The sequence below is a fragment of the Schistocerca piceifrons genome, chromosome X, assembly GCF_021461385.2.
Source record: "Schistocerca piceifrons isolate TAMUIC-IGC-003096 chromosome X, iqSchPice1.1, whole genome shotgun sequence".
NCBI lineage: Eukaryota > Metazoa > Arthropoda > Insecta > Orthoptera > Acrididae > Schistocerca > Schistocerca piceifrons.
In genome coordinates, this window is record NC_060149.1 from 757,385,131 (window position 1) to 757,403,775 (window position 18,645).

At 42.1% G+C, this 18,645-nt stretch overlaps 1 protein-coding gene across 2 annotated transcripts in view; it reads left to right on the forward strand.

Annotated features, from left to right (window-relative positions):
• Nucleotides 1-17,475, forward strand: part of LOC124721789 (heat shock 70 kDa protein 14-like) — a 159,849-nt gene extending 142,374 nt beyond the window's left edge. The window contains exons 8-11 of one of the 2 annotated variants that reach the window (XM_047246906.1): nt 7,702-7,767; nt 8,882-9,067; nt 17,016-17,074; nt 17,336-17,475. In XM_047246906.1, the coding sequence (XP_047102862.1) occupies nt 7,702-7,767; nt 8,882-9,067; nt 17,016-17,074; nt 17,336-17,426 (402 nt within the window). In that variant the 3' untranslated portion in view covers nt 17,427-17,475. The remainder of the gene's footprint in view (nt 1-7,701; nt 7,768-8,881; nt 9,068-17,015; nt 17,075-17,335) is intronic. The other variant, XM_047246907.1, reaches the window with a different exon arrangement.
• The last annotated feature ends 1,170 nt before the right edge of the window (nt 17,476-18,645 follow it).

Consider the following 18,645-nt stretch of genomic DNA (forward strand, 5'->3'; position numbering starts at 1 on the left):
GTTATGTACCCATCTGACTGACCCCCTTGACAACACAGGACACACTTCTGATGCCTGAGCTGTTGCCTCCTCATATGTGCCTAGGAGTGGTTGCTTGTTATTCTGGAGAATCAGAACTCACTGCTATGGCCACCATACCAGATGCTTCTTGTCATGGCTGGGTGGGGTCCATGGGGAGAGCCCCTGATCGAAGTGAGTGGTATCGAGGTGAATACTTTGCACAAGAGGCATATCGAACTCCAAAAACCTGGCCGTTCTCCTATGGCCGTGTCTTAAAGTAGTAATGTATCATTGAATGCTGCTTGTTATGATTCTGCCACCATCCCTTCCCTGGCCACACCCTGGGAGGAGGTCCAGGCTCGCCGGCTTGGACTGAAACACCTTCCCTGCTACTGGGTCTGCACTAGGATGGACAGGGACACATTCACCCCCACAAATCCGCTATTTTTTGTGGAAAATGCAGTTGGGTTCCCTGTCGATCAAAGGTTCTTCTTCCACCCAATCTGCAGCTATTCTTGCTTGTGATCATCTTGGCAATGCCCCGCTGTCTGTTACACGTCACCAGTCTCTGAATATGGTCCAGGGAGTCATTTTCCATAGGGGCCTCATCCTTCAAACTGATGAGGAACTGCAGGCTTATCTGGAACAATGGTGTGTTCATTTTGTTTAACATGTGCAGAAAGCTCGTAAAAATGCCCACACCAATATCGCCGCCTTTATTCTGGCTTTTTGGTGAGATACCCTCTCAAGAGGTCAAGGTTATGTGAGATTGGTGTGACGTGAGCCTGTATAGCCTGCCACCCACGAGTTGCTTTTGGTTCTTGGGTTTCAGGCACATGCCTTCCCAATGTACAGCAGACCCTCTATGTGGTGGCTGTGGCCACCCACTTCATGGGGGGGAGCCCCTGTGTTCTGCTACCTGTGTCCGTAAATTGTCATGACCATCACACTTCGTGCTCACTAGATTGCCCAGCTTACAAGAAAGAAAGGAAGATACAAGACTATAAGTTCCTGGATCGACGATGTGTTGATGTCTTCAATTTTTGCCTCTGTTATATCCTTTCGCCCTCTTATGTGTCTCTTATCAGAGTCCTGCCCCCTCTGCTTGGCCCCTCCCCTGTGGTTCTCACGCTCTGCCTTCTGGGTGCCACTCCACCTCCTCGGTCATAGAAGTGCCTCCCTTCTTCAGCACCCAAGAGTGACGGGTGTCCCTCCCGTGACCCCTCCTATCAGCATCAGCTACCACAACTCGGCTACAGGACATACAGTCTGTGTGCCCCAAGGTTGCCTCCTCTTTCTCAGTTCTGGATCTTTCAAATCGTGCTCTCCCTCTGTGCTCTGCCCTCCTCAACCTATGAAAGAGAAGAAGAGAAAACATAAATACCAGGACAAGGCCCCCTCCTACAATGTCTCCTGTTGGTGTCATCTCCCCCGCTCACAACCTGAGTCTGACATCTAATTTATGTGACGTGACTGGCTCCAGCCCATTCAACTCCCATTTCGATACCCGCTCAGTGAGGAACTGTAACGAATACTACCTTCACCTCCCAGAGTTGCAATCCCGTATTGCCTTTCACTCATCAGCTTGTGTTGTTCTTGAGGAATCTCATTTTACTAATGCTCACTTACTGTCCCTTACTGAGTTCTGTGCTTTCTGTCAGAACCAGGTTGGCCCATTGAGGGCTTCTGAGGGTGTCTGCATGTTGGTCTGTATGGATATTGTTAGTACACGGGTCTCATTCATACCACATTGGAAGCGGTTGCCGTTTGGGTCCACTTGGACTCTGCCATCACAGTTTGCAATCTCTATCTCGCTCCCTGCCAGGCCACCTATATCTGCTGCCCTAAATGCTCTCCGGCAACTCACCCCTCCCTTCCTCCTCCTTGGGATTTTAGTGCCTATCACCCTTTGTGGGGCAGTGCTTCTTCATCTAGTCAGGGGTTCCTCCTCGACCAGTTTCTTGCAGACCATGACCTGTGTCATCTTCATGATGGTTCCCCTACTCTTTTAGTGCTGCATGTGGCACCTCTGCCACTGATTTCCTCTCTTCCCCTCTCCTCCTTCGTTCCTGGCCGCCACATGATGACCTCTGTGTAGTGACCATTTCCCGTTGGTTCTCTCATTCCCTCCCCACCTCCTGATGACCAGGTTTCCTTGCTGAGATTTCTGTCATTGTCCTCTGTATACCTCCCGTGTCGTGTTTCCACCTTCTTTGTCAGGTTGTCGTCCGTGATGTGTCAGATGAGATAGTCTGTGCTGCGGGCATTGCTGTTCCCACTTGATGGGCACCAGTCACCATTGGCCAGTTCCATGGCAGAGCATGGCTATTGCCACCACTGTTTGCAATTGTTGTAGCACCTTGCAACATCTGAAGCGGCACCTGTCCTCCGTATTACCTTTGCGCCAAAGCCCGTTACTTACACAACCTGAGCAAACGGGTGTTTTGGGAATGCTCTCTGTACCCTCTGTGTTCTTCTGGCTCTTCATCGTGGGTGTGGGCTACACACCGCACCCTTCAAGGTTATCAGTGGCAGCCTTCCATTCCGTCCTTGCCCTTAAAGTTGGCCTTTCTACAGATCCATCATATTTAGCTCTGAGGCATTTTCTCCTCTCAGTGGAGAGACGATTGAGGTTTCTGTCCTTAAGCCTAGCAAGGATATATCATCCCTTGATAGTTATCGGCCCAGCAGTCTGACCAGTGTCCCCTGCAAGTTACTAGAATGGATGGTGGCTCGTCAGCTCAATTGGGTCCTTGAATCTTGGAACATTTTATCTCCCCACCAGTGCTAGTGTTGGGAGAGATGGTCTCATCTGCTTCGATTGGAAGCCACAGTTCTGGAGGCCTTTTCTGAGTGCCTTCATCTTGTTGCAGTTTTCTTCAATCTTCATACTACGTACACACATACACACATAAGTACACATAACAGTATCCAAATTGAAGGAAAATTGCAATATATAAAAAAAAAATTACACTTTATAAAATATGGAGCAACTTGTACAGTACACGACATATGAACACTTTCTTACCTCTGTCACAACCAAATTAACTCAATGTAGAAATACATAGCATTTTGTTTATAATATTTAAACATTTTGTCAAAAACCAATACTGTCAATACTGCACAAAATGCTGGTGCTGCAATCTGCATTCAAGTTGATTCAGAACTACACGTGATGAGACCTTTCAATGCTTAGATAATATTTTTTTGTATTAGAACCCCTTTTCTTCCACCAACTTTGAGGACTCTTTGCTCGGAGAATAAGTACGGCATGTTGCTGTGGGGATATCAACTTCACACAGAATATGAGAGAAAGAAACATCACAAATATCATTATCAGGCCAATAGGTGCACAACAGACTTTATGATAGGGGTTCGTACAGCTGAAGACCTCTCAAGACTCTAGCACTTCGTCCACATCACAGGGGTGCTTGCGTAAGAGGGGCTAGAGCACGTGAACCTTGGATACGACTCCAATGGACCAAAATGCTGTTAACAGGTGAATTGCAAATAGGCTTGCATCCTGACAACAACTCTATTTGCATATGGAGGCGAAAAGGGGAATATAGACATCTCTAAATGACTATGGAATGTCACCAACAATCCGGTGGCTCAATTTTATTATGGCCAGGTATCGTGTAGGGCCACCGCACACCACTCATTCCAATTGAAGGCAACATGACTACTGCAGTGTATGAAAACAACATTCTACAACCCATAGTCAGTTGTTTTGCAGAGACTTCTCAGTGTGTGTTGGTATCTGACAGGATGTGAGATCTGAGGAATGGATTGGTTAGCATGCTCCCCTGATACAACTGCATAGAGCATACATGGAGCGTGCTCAAAAGAGCGATTTCTAGTCGTCAGTATCCTCCATTAATGACTGAAGCTCTCAGGAATGCTGCCATTGAGGAGTGGGACAAACGTCCCAAGAGGTCTGCAATGATTTGGTACTGAGCGCACCCTGTCCCATTCAAGAGTGCCTGAGGGTTCGTTGAGGACCTACGCATTACTGAACAGTGTGCTATACAAACCATTTAATGTTTTTTGATGTTGGAGGTCATTGCAACTTTTTTTCCCAAATGTTCCTTTTTCATTTCACAATTGGTTCCAAGAGAATGTATAGCTTTCATTTGCATAATACTCCGTGACATCAAAAAATACAGTATAAGATATCTATCTTAATTTGAGATGCGAGAACCAATTATGTGCTTAACTTTTTTTAATGGGTGTATATTTTCTTTAGTGTCGTTTGTTGTTAACAATATGAGCGTATTCCGAGAATTAGCAACTAGTAGGCAGAAATCGAATCTGCATTTGTATTGCGCCTTGACTCTTGTACAGAAAGGCATGCAGTATTCTGCTGCATTCATTTTCAGTAAGCTGCCACAAGAATTAAAAAACCGTAGCAGTAATCTTTGCACTGTCAAGTCTAAACTGGAGACTTTCCTCATGGCTCGCTCTTTTCAATTTTTCAGGGAGTTCCTGGAAAACAATTAAGTTAATTCTGTATTATATTGTTGATTATGCTAGTATATATTCGCAGCTTGTCATCTGCATGGGATTTGTGTGTATTTTATTTTTTGTGTTATTACTTTTCTGAAGTCAATTTCATATACTGACTTCATTCCATGACCATGGAGATTTGCTACTTAATATGGTCCTATGTAGTACATGTAAAATACATTATAAATAAATAAATAAAACAAAGATGATGAGCTCAATACCAGGGATGAATTTCAGGCTGAACTGAAAGAAACTTTTGGTGACAATCAACAGAATGTTACAACAACAGAAGAATTCATCAAGTGGTACAAGCACATCAAGGAAAAGCAATAGAAAGGAAGAGGGTTGATTCCTGAAAGTAGTCCCCGTGGAAGTTAAAGAAGACCACCATGATCTCACTACTCTCATATACCAGATTGTAAGAGAAGAGAGACAGCATTTTGTGGCAGCCAGAACTGTCAGACCAAGTACACTCAAGAATTGGTGACCAGTAATGTAGACCCCATACATCAGGAGGTAATAGAAAATGTTGAAGGAGAAGTGTATTGTTCTTTGACACTAATCTCCACCACCTGTGGGATGTGCCATGAAAAATGGACTTGGACTTATGTTGCTGTTGTCAGGTCATAACCTAGCATCCAACTAACACAGGTACAACCAACTAATCCACCATGTAAAATGCCCTGCAGAAGAACAGACATTTGAGGGTGGAGGACAACAAACAGTTTGTTTTCACTGTTGGTGGCGTGGATACTTTGTACGCTACTGCAGCGGAAGAAGACTATTAGATGACTATTATGCCACAAGACATCAGCAATCACAACAGTGCTATTAGTACCAGTCAACTGCAAACGATTACAGTCGATCTGTGGACCGAAGCTAATCACTGTATCCACAATGGGTCACTCCCCAACACGCCATAGGCATTTCCTGTCACTGTGCGGAGGTACTGGCCACTCGGCTAACCACCGAAAGGCTGCCACAGATGGAAATCGTCTGCGGACAACAGTTATCGAGATGTCAGGAAAACTCACTGACATCATTCACGGCCGACTGTGTCAGGTGCTAGTGAACTCTGGGGCTTCTTTTTCTGTTATGTCAAATGCTTATTGCTAGCTAAAGAATACTGCATTCTGTGATATGAAAATAATTGTGTGGAAGTCACAAAAAGGAAATATGTGTAGCTGACAGGAACACGTATTGCAGGAATAACTATCGATAACAGAACACAGCCTTTAAAATTTGCCATTTAAACAGAACAAAGTCACAATATTATTTTCAGGGGAAACTTGCTGCGGGCATCACAGTGTGGAAGATCAGAGCTCCAGACTGATAAAGCTATTTCAACAACAACAGATAACAAAGATTGCTTCCGGGCATTTGTTCGCCACCGAAGTCGTCGTTACCCCTTCCTCGACGTCAAGACATCTCCCGAAAGAAATCTACAGACCGGTGGTGACAATAAGCATTCTAGATGGGCGAGGAGTGTCACGAGCAGCCACAACTCGTCCCTAAAGGTACGTGCTCAGAGATAGCCGAACCAGTCCAGGAGGGTCAGCTTAGTGACACCGGTGAAGAAACGTGCTCTACTACCACTACAGACGACACGGGGAAGGAAGCTAGTATCGAACTGCCGATGGGACCTGACGTCACCGAGGGACAATGTCAGTTGTGGTCCTTCTGCATCAGTTTTCGGACGCTTTCAAATCCCGAGCGAAGAGCAGCCAGGGAAGCAGCGTGTGGTAAAACACCGTATCGACACTAAGGATAATTCACCGATTGGCCAGCACTTGTATAAAGTTTCTCTGGTAGAATGACTGATGATCCCGGAGGAAGTGGAGATGATGCTGCGAGGTAACATCATTGAATGTTTAGTGTGTCCTCGGTCCTCTTCGATGGTCTTCTCCGACGGTCCTTGTGAAGAGCAAAGATGGAACATGGCATTTCTGTGTCAGATCTCGGGTACTGAACAATATCACAAAGGAAGATGTCTGTCCGTTGCTGTGTGTCGATGACACCCTGGACTTCTTCGATGGAGCAAAGTATTTCTCAGTTACGGACGTGCTGACATAACATTAGAAAATCGAGGCTGACCGGGAAAATACTGCACGCCTTCCACACGCGAATGGCCTCACAGTACACTTTAGTAACAAGTTGGCAGGTACGGTCTTGATGTACGTCGACACGGAACAGAGAGAGTGGGATCGGTACTGACTGTAGTGACATTCGCACACGACTGAGCGAAGCGAGAAACTGAAAGCTTCTCACTTTTCTTTCTGTTCTGTGGTTACGAGGCCAAAACGACTGTGGATACCCTATTCCTGGTTCGGCTGGACGATACTCGGGATGACTAAATGAAACGCATTACAAAGACCGAAGGAGCAAAGCAGCTGGCTCGAATATGAACCCTGTATGCCCAGATTAAATACCGAATGCACTCTTAACGCCGAGCACCGACTGGTGAAGTACAGCCGAGGGGAGTCGGTACGGAGTTTTATACCTGTGCGGATAGTGAGACTATTGAAAATGTTACTGTAGTCCTAGTTTGGGTCTCGTCGTATCCTTAACTGTGTGTCGCATAATAACGTACGACATTGAGGACTGTAACCCTTTGTCACGAAGATGAAAGCACGAGTCCTCTGTGTGAAGCCCTGTTACAGTCCAGAGACTCTCACTGACGGTGGGAGGTTCGAGAAAACTGAAGACCGACTCGAGGATCCTGGAGCTTTGAAGGGAGGGGCTACTTTCAATGCTTGTACTAGTGAAGAGGATATAATGACGTGACCACAACGTGAGAATCCACCAGCACTGCCATACGGAGGACCGTTAACGAGATCTAGATCTAGGGTGCTGTAGTCTGCTCCAGCGAGAACTAATGATGAAGCGAGCTGTGGCACGTGAAGTGTAGTGGTGTAGTGTAGTGGTTAGCATCGTCAGCGGGTGTGCTGTTGGTCACGAGTTCAGATCCGACCACCAGCAATTATTTGTTATTTAGTGTTTATCATTTCTGGGAGGTTCTAGAAATATCTTATGTTTGTAATGTTTTAATAATCTGGAGTATTAAATGTCTGTATAAATAGCTGTAGTCTCTATGCAGGAGGTCAGTTCTGGTCTGGGTACTTTGGTGTCGATAATAAACATGCTTTGAGTTCTAAGTGTCGTGTTTTTGTTTTGATGTGACAATATTTCTCACAGACAGCAGCAGTGATCCACTACAATTCCAAACTAATGGTGATGGTATGCTGTCTTATATTTAATGAGGTAAGAGTCGCATTCTGTTATCACAGTACATTTACTTGCTTATGAGATGTACAGTTGGCACCATAGCATTGTTTAAAATGAAATGCAGCATCCATGCAGACAGGGTAAAGTTGTGGATGTATTTTTTAATGTTCTATGACTGGGTGTCATTGACAGAAAAACTGGTTTTTCTGGAAACAGCTGCCGGTCATCTTGCAGGAAAACTGTTGGTTCCTGTTTTGAATGCTGACACTAATGACTGAGTTTGCATATTCTTCCAGTAGTTTCATTCAATGATGCTTTAGGCAGTAGGTGAAACAGTGAAGGGTTGGCATTGTGTGGTCACCTAGGGCTGATGTCTTATCAGGTTTTTTTGTCTTTTTTCTGAGATAAAGACAAGTGTGCAGTAGTACAAACATCAAGTATTAATCTATAAAATTTCTAAACTATGAGCAGTTATATAGGTTTATGACCAAGGAATAATGGATAAAAATGATAATGTCCTAATTTCTTGTCATGTATATGACAGAGAGGTGTATGATGCCTTTTGTTAATACATTTGTGCTTAATAGATTTAGTGATAGTGGCTGTGTTGGAGAGACAGCATGATTGTAATCAAAACAAATGGAATAATTAGGTATAATGTGATAAGGATGCTGTGAGATCTTCTATTGGTTGTTGGAGTAACAGTTACGTGCCCTATTACAAGAACAGACAATTTTGCCAGAAAATGCTTCAAAAAGTAATAGAGAGAGAGAGAGAATCCTAATTAATAACTGATTTTTAAGTAGACCAAAATAATAATATTTAAATCAATTGAACAAAAAGTGTGAGAATACCTTGAATGCACCACATTTCCTGTATTGCTATTTTCAAGTTCAATTCATTGTGACATAACCTTCATCCACTTTCATGCGAGATAACATAAAACTATATAAAACCAACAAGAAATCAAATTTTTTAAAACTTTTGTCATATTTTTCTGTCAGTTTTCTTCCTAACTTCTTTTGTGTGTTTCATTTTTATCTACTAATTCACTTTGCTGTGGTTCTTATTTCTTTACTGAAATAAATATTAAAAATGTTGAATACCTTAATATGTCATTTGGCAGTTTCATGTGGTCTGTGCATTTCAGGCAAACGATGATAAAGTGTTGGTTATACCAGCACAGACACCTGTTCCGGTCAAGGTTACAAAGAGTCTTCCATTGACACTCTCAGGAGAGAGTATAGTAGTTCAGGTTCTTGAAGCTGATGATGATGATGATGATGATGATGATGAGGATACAGACAAAGAACAGGGAGCTGTAGTTTTGGGAAATGTAAGTAAAAGTTTGTACACATTCCGTCTAATAATTTTAGTAGATTTTTTTGTAAAAATTTAGCAGACAATTTAATTTTAATTTATAAAAGTGGTAACTTGGATGAGAATATTCCTTAGTGCACCTATAGGCAGTGCCGAACCCCCCCCCCCCCCTCCCCTCCAGTCAAACACACACACACACACACACACACACACACACACACACACACACACACACACACACACACACAAATCATAGTCGAAGTAATGAAAAAACCCTCTGTTTTAAAATATGAAACTGTGGGTACTAGCAGAGATCACCCATGAATTTCAACCACCTTAGTTCTATGAGGAGGACACTTGATTCCAAGATGATTGTGTCCCAATTCAAAGAGTGGCATTCTTAAAGAATGGTTTAATCAATATGTGAATAATTTGTTACTCTGCTAAGTTCAACAGGCACCATATTTCAACATTATTGAACACCTTTTGTGACGGGGCCCTCACACACTTAATATGTATGCGCAGTAGTATTGTGCCCATATATTGCAGGAAAGTGCAAGGCCAAGGACAGCACAATAAAATTGCGCAATATTCATGCCTTTGTAGTGAACATGTTGGTGCGCAAAAATGTGGAACTCATATGTATTGTTGCTTGCCTTGCAAAACACAAGCAGAAATTATGCAGAATAGATGAAATTAGCCTGAAAATCTTCCAGTACATGTTTCAATGGGCCACTGGCTCATTCACTGTGTTGTAGCTTCATAAGCAACAAAAACTAATTAAAAATTAAACAAGGAAATTGTAAATTATTGTGTACACATGCTGTGTTTTCTGTGTGTCCTCTACTGTAACAACTGCTGCAAAAAAAAAAAAATAAAACAATTATTTACTGATTACTAATTGAAAACTTATGTGATCTGATGTCTGTGGAGTGCAAGGAAGAAAACATTTATGCTGACAGGACAGCTGCCCTGATCCTATTTGGCAATTCTGAAAACTACTATCAGTAAAATAAACTTTTCTGCTGACTATCATGACACATGGGCTTCAGTTCCCTCTGCCATTTTGGACAATGAGGTATATGGCATCTGAGAAATGAAGTTTGTGCCTGTTTACAAAGTACTGCATGATGCTTTAATATACATACTCCAGCACACGCCCTGATCTTTTGTCATCTAATTTTTTCATTTCTCTGCAGAAATTCATTCAGTGTGAATTGAATTTCTCTTGATCTCAGTAGGAACTGCTGTTTATTGCACATCACTGCCCTTACATGGTACAATATACATTGCCATATAGTGAATGTGTGTCAGAATTGTTTAAAGCTCTCTAGTCTCCTTCAATATATTGTACAGACTGTCAATACTGCTCATAGAGGGTCAGTATTATTGCAAAATAAATATTGAGCATGGGAGGGCTTCTCAAGTTTTTGAGCAGATAATTCAGTACGTGCTTCCTCCTCAGATAAAGGTTGTGAAATCCCTCTGTGGGTCCGGGGTTTAGAATAGGCCCGAGGTATTCCTGCCTGTCGTACGAAGTGACTGAAAGGAGTTTCACACGTTTCGGCCTTTATGTGATGGTCCTCTGTAGGGTTTGATCTCCATTCTTCGGATTTTCCCGAAGAGCGAGCCAACTGGGGAAGGGTGCCTTATAAGGTGGATCGTGTCCATCGTGCATTGAGATCTTTAGCCTACTTTCTTGTTGCTGCATTGCAGTCCTGCCCATTCTCCATCTCTTGGGCGAGCACACCTTCCTGGGTTCATTTTCGACCATGCATTATGCAGTGTCAATTTCTACGTCGACGATGACCATGGACTTCTTTGCACCTGATATCCAGCTCGGTAGCCAGTCCGTTGTGGTGGGGCTGCCACATACCCTGTTGGTTGTAGCCCCCCGACCACACAGGGATTGCTCTGCTGACGCCTGCGCCATTATCTCCCTATGTATGCCAAGGGGTAGATGCCCATCCTCTGGGGTATCGGGACTCCCGGCAATGGCCATCCTGCCAGGTGGCCTTTGCTACGGCTGGGTTGCGCCTGTGGGAAGCGCCCCTGGTCAGAGTGGGTGGCATCAGGGCGGATGGCACATGATGAAGCGTAGTCCATCATCTCTTACTGGTGGTGAAACACCAGCAGTCTCTAAGCGATCATGAGCTCAATTCAACGCACAGAAGTATGACCCCAAATTATTCCCCTCCCTGGCCACACCATGGGAAGAACGTCATGCTAAGGATGGCAGCGGATCTTATTCGCGCCAGTACCTTAGATGTTCGAGAGCTGATGGGGAATCTTTCATGACAATGAAGCCTCAGTTTTTTGTTGAGCATTTAGAGGACAAGTTTGGGAAGGTGGAGGGCTTGTCCAAAATGAGATCTGGGTCAGTCTTGATCAAAACAGCATCTTCTGCCCAGTCACGGGAGTTACTTGCTTGTGACAAGCTGGGGGATATTTCTATAACCATCACTTACATGGTCCAGGGTATCATATTTCACAGAGACCTTCTTTTGCAGTCCGATGATGAGCTGCGCACCAATTTAGAGCAGTGAGGTGTAAATTTCATGTGGCGTGTCGACTGGAGTCCGAAGGATAATCAGGTTGCCACCGGTGCCTTCATCTTGGCCTTTGAGGGTGATACATTGCCCGAGAAGGTCAACGTGATGGTCTACCGGTGTGATGTAAAGCCCTATATCCCTCCCCTGTGCTGGAAGTTCGGCCATATGTTTTCCCGCTGTACTTCTAGCGTCACATGCCGAGATTGCGGACGCCCATCACTTCCCAATACTCCATGTGCCCTGCCTCCCATCTGGGTCAGCTGTGGAGAGCACCATTCGCCTTGCTCGCCTGACTGCAGGATTCTCCAGAACGAAAGGAAAATCGTGGAGTACAAGACGCTAGACAGACTGACCTACACTGAAGCTAAGAGAAAATTTGAATGCCTGCATCCTGTGTGTATGACATAGTCTTAAGCCACTGCTACAGCAGTTCTGGCACCGTCAGCTCAGTGGTGAAGGCTGGAATTTGCATGCCAATACCACAATTGGACATTCACTGAGTGACGATAAATGGCCTTTCCAGATTAATTGGTCAGGTGACCGTTCGTGTGTATGGCATGAAACATCTGAAAGGAAGGGGTATCAGGCTGGAGGTGGGAATGGGGGTGTGGGACATTCCAGGAGAAATGCGATCTATTTGCGGGAGCCCGCTGACATCACGGTGAGGCAGCACAGCATAGCATAGCACAGCAGTTTGATTATTCAGTAGATGTACTGCACCACACTTGCTTTGGGGTGTTATTCATTCATTTTACTTTCAATTTGGTTCAATACATAGTTAAACAAATTAAATAAAGTGGCATGACAGATGTATTACACATTAGGAAATGATAATTAAGATGAAACATAACTCACTTGTTTGGTGTAGAAACAGATGGTAGTGTAGACTGTTCCACATTTCTGTTGCCGTTTATCAGATGAAGGTGAAATCCATAGCAGCTTCCTCCTTGTGCATATCTCTTTATAGTTTCCAATTTTGCTTATTGATTCAGAGACCTAATCCTTAAATGAATGTTCTTGTTCCTACATAAAGAGCAATAACTGTGTGGAAACTGTTTCAAAATAGAGCACAGAGACTTTACAACATTTTTTTGTTTGCGCACTCCGTTTCCATTAAAATCAACAAATTCTCCTTCAAACTGCAACATGTTGTTTTTCCGTGCTCGTATTGGAGAGTAATGATCATCGTGAGATGTAATTGATATCCAGTCTGCAATAGACTCTTCTAATTCACTTTTTGCTACTGGAATACCTAACAATTTATCATTGTTTTGGTACTTAAATGCAGTATAACTTGCAATGTATTTCACTGCATCTGGAAGAACATCCAGAATTGCTGCACAACCACACAGTTTTACCTCATCCATACAAATTATAAAAGTGGGTGTGCGTATATATGTATGCATGTATGGGGCATTCAGAAGCCAAGCTGACTGACTCCATCAAATGAAAATGTTCAGTACAAACAATTAGTTATTGAGTTATTTTAAAAAAAGCTCTAAAATTTTTCAGCATATTTAGAATAAACTGATGTTAAGGTTACGTTTTCAGCACTTTATAAATATATAAAAAAATTCAATGGCTGTCTCTCCCATAAGAAAAACTGCTTTGTATGGAGTGAGTCACATTGCCGACTGAAAGGTGTTGACAAAATATTGTGTGGTTTGAATACAGGCAATTTTATGAAACAAATAAACACAAACAGGACCATTTTACATGAAAAAATCACAAGTATTAATGTAAGTAATTAAATAGTACTTAATGTACAAGTAGAAAATGCGGTCTCCCCCCCTCCCGCACACCATGGAGATCAGTCTTCATGTACTATAAAGAAGACCATGTGGAACATCAGCTAGACTTTCTAAAGGTCAGTTTCCATTTTTTGTGGGGATATTAATTTTTCCAAATGGCATTTCTGGTGAGAAAGTAGTTTTATATTGGATAGCAAATGGTTCAGCCTTCTCATTATTGATCCATCTCATTGTCAGCTAGTTAATTGTTTCACCTCAACATTTCTTTTCCTATGTGTGATACATTTTTCTAAGTTTGCTGTTGAATGGAAGTTTTCGTGGTTCATTTCTGTTAGGTAATCAGTGTTACTTTCCTTGCAGCTAAGAACATCATCATACTGATCTCTTAGACAAAAGATGTGATGACTAGTTTTTAGTCTCTTTTTAATAAAAGAAAAATCTGTATCATTTGGAAGGTAACTGTGTCCTGGCGGAAGGAACTTTTAAGACAATAGTTTGTGTTACCTCTCATATTTTGCAGGTATTTTATAAGACGGAGAAAAACATTTGTGTTGCAGTTTTGATTGCTGCATGAGCGAGAGTATGTGAAAATATGTTTGCCATTACTGCCATGGAAAGTCAGGTGTTCTATTAGACAAGAGCTTATTTCTTGCAAACCTCTCGAACTACCAGTTTGGGACCATACATACATACATGTAATCTATTTTGTAATTAAACATGAACACCAAAATCATGGACATAAGAGATCTGTACGACATTTAGTTCGGGAGGTATGAGGTCATAAACAGTGAATGCGTGAAAAACTACTGCACCAAGCATGATGGTTAAATTTATTACTTCTTTGCTGCTAACTCAATTTGCAACACATTTCGGAAACAGTAATCGCATGTGCCACTGAATGTACCTAAAAGACTGTATCATTACATGACATACAGTACAGGAGATATGACATTACACACAGAGAGATGCTTGAGAAACGGCCACACCATGCATGATTTTTTAATTTATTACTTCATTACTACTAACTCTATTCACAACACATTTTGCAGACTGTATCACATATGCCACTTTATGTACCTGCAAAATTATGTCACTATACAGCATGTAGCTCAGCAGATACGATATAAACATTAAGATGCCTGAAAATGAAACTGCAGGTTGAAATTCGCTAGACATATAGTCGAAATATATGTACAAATATGCATGAAATATGTTAAATATGTGTGAAATAAATTTGACATGTAGATATACGAGCAAAGCCGTCTGTAAACAACTCATCGTAAACCCCTGGAAAAATTTATGATTTGGTACACACACTGGTTACAATTTGGAAAGAAATACTGATGGGGTAAGAACTGCCAGTCTCTTGTTTGGATGACTGTGATAATGTGGGGAGAGAAAGGAGGAGGATGGCAGATACTGAGGGGGGAGGAGGAGAGAGGCACAGATAGGAGGAGACGGACAGAGCTAGGGGACAGAGAGGGGAGAGGAGGAGATTGACACAGAAAGGAAATGGCAGGTGATGAACATAGGGGGGGGGGGGGGAGGAGACTCATAGATAGAGGGGGACGAGGAAATGGACAGAGAAAGGAAAAAGGATAAGATGAGATGAACAGAGAGAGGTGGAGGAGGAGAGGGAATGAGCAGATGGACGGAGGAGGAAGCAGCATATTGACAGGGTGGGGGGGGGGGGGGGGGGGGGGGGAGGAGGATATGGACAGAAAGAGGAATGGGAGGAGGTGGTTTGACAGAGACAGGGGGAAGGAGGTGGACTAATAGAAGATTGGAATAAATACGTACCATGGCAATTCCAAATACTCAGCTAGCATGTTAATAAATTTTCTTAGGCATTCACAGCTTCTGGGATTTCTCGCGTTGGTGATCCCTCGACAACATTTATACAGAGTTAATTTGTAATAAAACTTAGGGATACAGAATCTGGGTCGACATTACACTGAAAAAGACTCTGCATTTAATTCTTCAGTAATTGGTGTGTTTCCAGAGAAGGAAGTATCACTTGCGTTACCTGGAAACTTAAGGAGACACACCTCATTTCTCTCTTCAAATACAAAATATTTCTAATCCTCATACCCTAGGAGAAAATTTTTCCAAGCGATCTTCATTTAGTCTGGAAGTTAATATGTAGCTGACTTTGATACTTTTTAGACTTTCAAAAAGTCCAAAGAGAGATCTTATTGACGTAATGAAACCTTTTTCGAAAGGCAACAAACTGTCTCTATCACCACCTTGCACTCGGAAACAAATGTCTAGGAGTCTCTTTAGAGTATTCTCCTGAATTGTGACATTCATTCCACATCCCCGTTGCAGAGGTGAGCATTCATCTTTTGGAACTCTTAGAGCTCGAGAAATCAAAGACACCAATAACGAATTCATTCTGCTTTGCACGTCGTCTTAGATTTAAGTGTGCTTCAGTAATGTGGTGTGTTGTCATTAGGTCACTTTTTTATGTTTAAAAATTTATTTTAAGATAATTTTTTAGCTATAATTAATTGGAGTGTTATTTATGCTCTTGCTTCTTACCTCTTTGCTTACATCCTGGCTTTGTGTAGTTTATTCTCCATGTCAGTTTGTGCTGGGGATTGCTTTGGGTAGTAGCTTCCTTCTGGAAAGTAACCCTAGAAGTTTGTTTCTTGAATCTCATTCATAATCTTCAGGCCAAAATTGAATTGAACGTGCATGTACAGTTACCACATTCACTTTGGCTGCATGTTTGTGTCGAACTGTTGCTCATCTTTGGGAAATGCGTGATAAATAATGTTTGTTATCTTTTGAGCAATATTAATGCATTGTGCCACAGCCCAATTTCAGTGACCCTTGCTCACGATTGACACAAAACAAGTTATTTTCTTTACACGCACAGCCACAACAGTTCTCAAAGCGACATCAAGGCGTACAGAGGCGTTGAAGAACTTCTTGCTCACCAGGACCCAGAATGGTTTACCTCCTTATTCTGTTGTCCGTGGGAGGAGGGAACATTATGGTCTGGGGAATGTTTTCATGGCATTCCCTTGATGATCTTATCATTGTGGAAGAGAGAGTGCAGCAATGAAAGTATGCATCTATTCTTGGGGACCATGTTCGCCCTTACTTGCAAATTGTTTATCCTAGGCACGTTCACATGTACCAGCAGGACAAGGAGCATGTCGCACAGCTCACTTTACACATGTGTAGTTCGAAGAGGGCCAGGATGAGTTGACTGTGCTCTCCTGGCCACCAAACTCCCCAGATTTAAACCCGATCAAGAATCTCTGGGACAACCTCGATCAGGCTGTTTGTGCCATGGATCCTCGACCGTGAAACCTAGCCTAGCTGGCCACAGCACTGGAGCTGGCATGGCTCCACATCCCTGTTGGCACCTTCCAGAACCTTATTGACACTTTTCCTGCATGTCCTGCAGTGGTCTGACACTGTGTGTGTGTGTGTGTGTGTGTGTGTGTGTGTGTGTGTGTGTGTGTGTGTGTGTGTGTGTGTGTTCTCGCAATAATTATATCAGTTATCAGCGTCACTCAGTTCAGTTTGTGTATATATTGTTATTTTTGCAATTTGTTTAAACATTATGTTGAAGTCGAAGAATGTGTTTTTAATAAAGCAAGCAGTAGCTTTAAATGTCATATACAGTAAATGCAATAAATTGTTTCAGCTGACGCTTGATGATGTGTCGGCTTCCAGCAGTTTAACTGCTGAAATAAATGTAAACAGGTATGTAAATTTCATATTTTTGATTGTGAAGAGGGAAGTGGTTGTTGTTATTTTAATGTATGAATAGTCAGCAAATAAATGTATGCCTACCACATATTTGACCAGTTGACTGACCCGCATTTTTTTCTTTTTTATTTATTTTTTTAAATTTTTATTATTTGCTGATGTTCAAAGTTTAAAAATTTAATTTTATGGTATGTGTTGCAACTTTGCTTTGCTACTCTGTTGCCTTTGATATTCATTCACTTTTCTCCCTTTTAGTATTGGAAGTTTGCATGCAAGCATAACTGATACTGCAACACAGAAGAAATCTTCCTTTCGACGAGGTCCTCCGACATCAGATGGACAATAATTCATTTGAAAAATTATATGTTGATATTGCCTGTGATATTAAAATAAAATTTTTTCATATACTTATTGAGCATTCAGCCATCCTCTCCCCTTTCTCTCCTTACTGTTAACAGTAGTAATTAGAGACTGGTTTATATGCATTTGGATGTTGCTTATGCATTGGCATATTTGGCTCCTTCTCACTGGTTACTGCATATTTTGACTAAAAACTAGTGACGATGCATATTTTCACCTATGTTTACAATATTTTAAAAATTTACATGGGCAGTCTCTAGCTCGATCTAGTTTTGATGTCTTACAGATTGACCGCAACCTAGAACTGCATGCAATCACTAACCGAGAGGCCACTGCATAGTGAAATCATTACAGAAGAGGAACAGGAACAGGCAGACAGTCAATGCTCCTGCACTGGCTAATCCAGGTTAATCCCCTCCACTGTCATACTGTACGCATCGGTAACAGTTGAATTAAACTAATCAAGCTTTCAGTCGCATGTCCGTGTTTTCAGTTTAGCTTTCCATTTACACACAGTTGAACGTGTTTACAACATGTTGTGTGCCATGTTGCCTGAAAAAAGAAACGTCATTTCGTGGATAGCTGACCATCCTGAAACATTTACATATGACGAAATTGCTTTATATTGTCAAGTTTGTGAGAGAAACGTTCCGTACAAGAAAAAAAAAAAAAAAAAAAAAAGTTTCAAATAGACCAGCATGTCAAGACAAGTCGTCGTATCACAGGAACGCAGAAGAAAGGACCAGCAAGTTGCAGTACCAGGGATTTGTCCAAAGGAAAACAAAAAGTTGGTTGAACATGGATGTGTGTGAAGCATTCACTGCAAGCAACATTCCTCTTCACAAACATACAAACCCTATCCTCAAAGGCTTCCTGCACAAATAATGCTTAAATCATAATATATACCAGATGAATCAACACTGCATAAAAATTACATACCGACAATTTACGTAAATGTTCTGGAAGAAATACACTATGAACTCGAGGACAGCATTATCTGGATTTCAGTTGATGAAACTACAAACACTTGTGGCCTTTACATTGCAAACTTAATTGTTGGTGCTTTAAAAGAAGAGCCTTCTTCTACCTATTTAGCGGCCTGCAAAGAACTTGAAAAAGTAGATAATCCTATGATTGCCAGATTTGTGAATGAGGGTATTAGAAAAATATTTCCAGAATCTTCTGCAGATGAAAGGGTGTTTGTG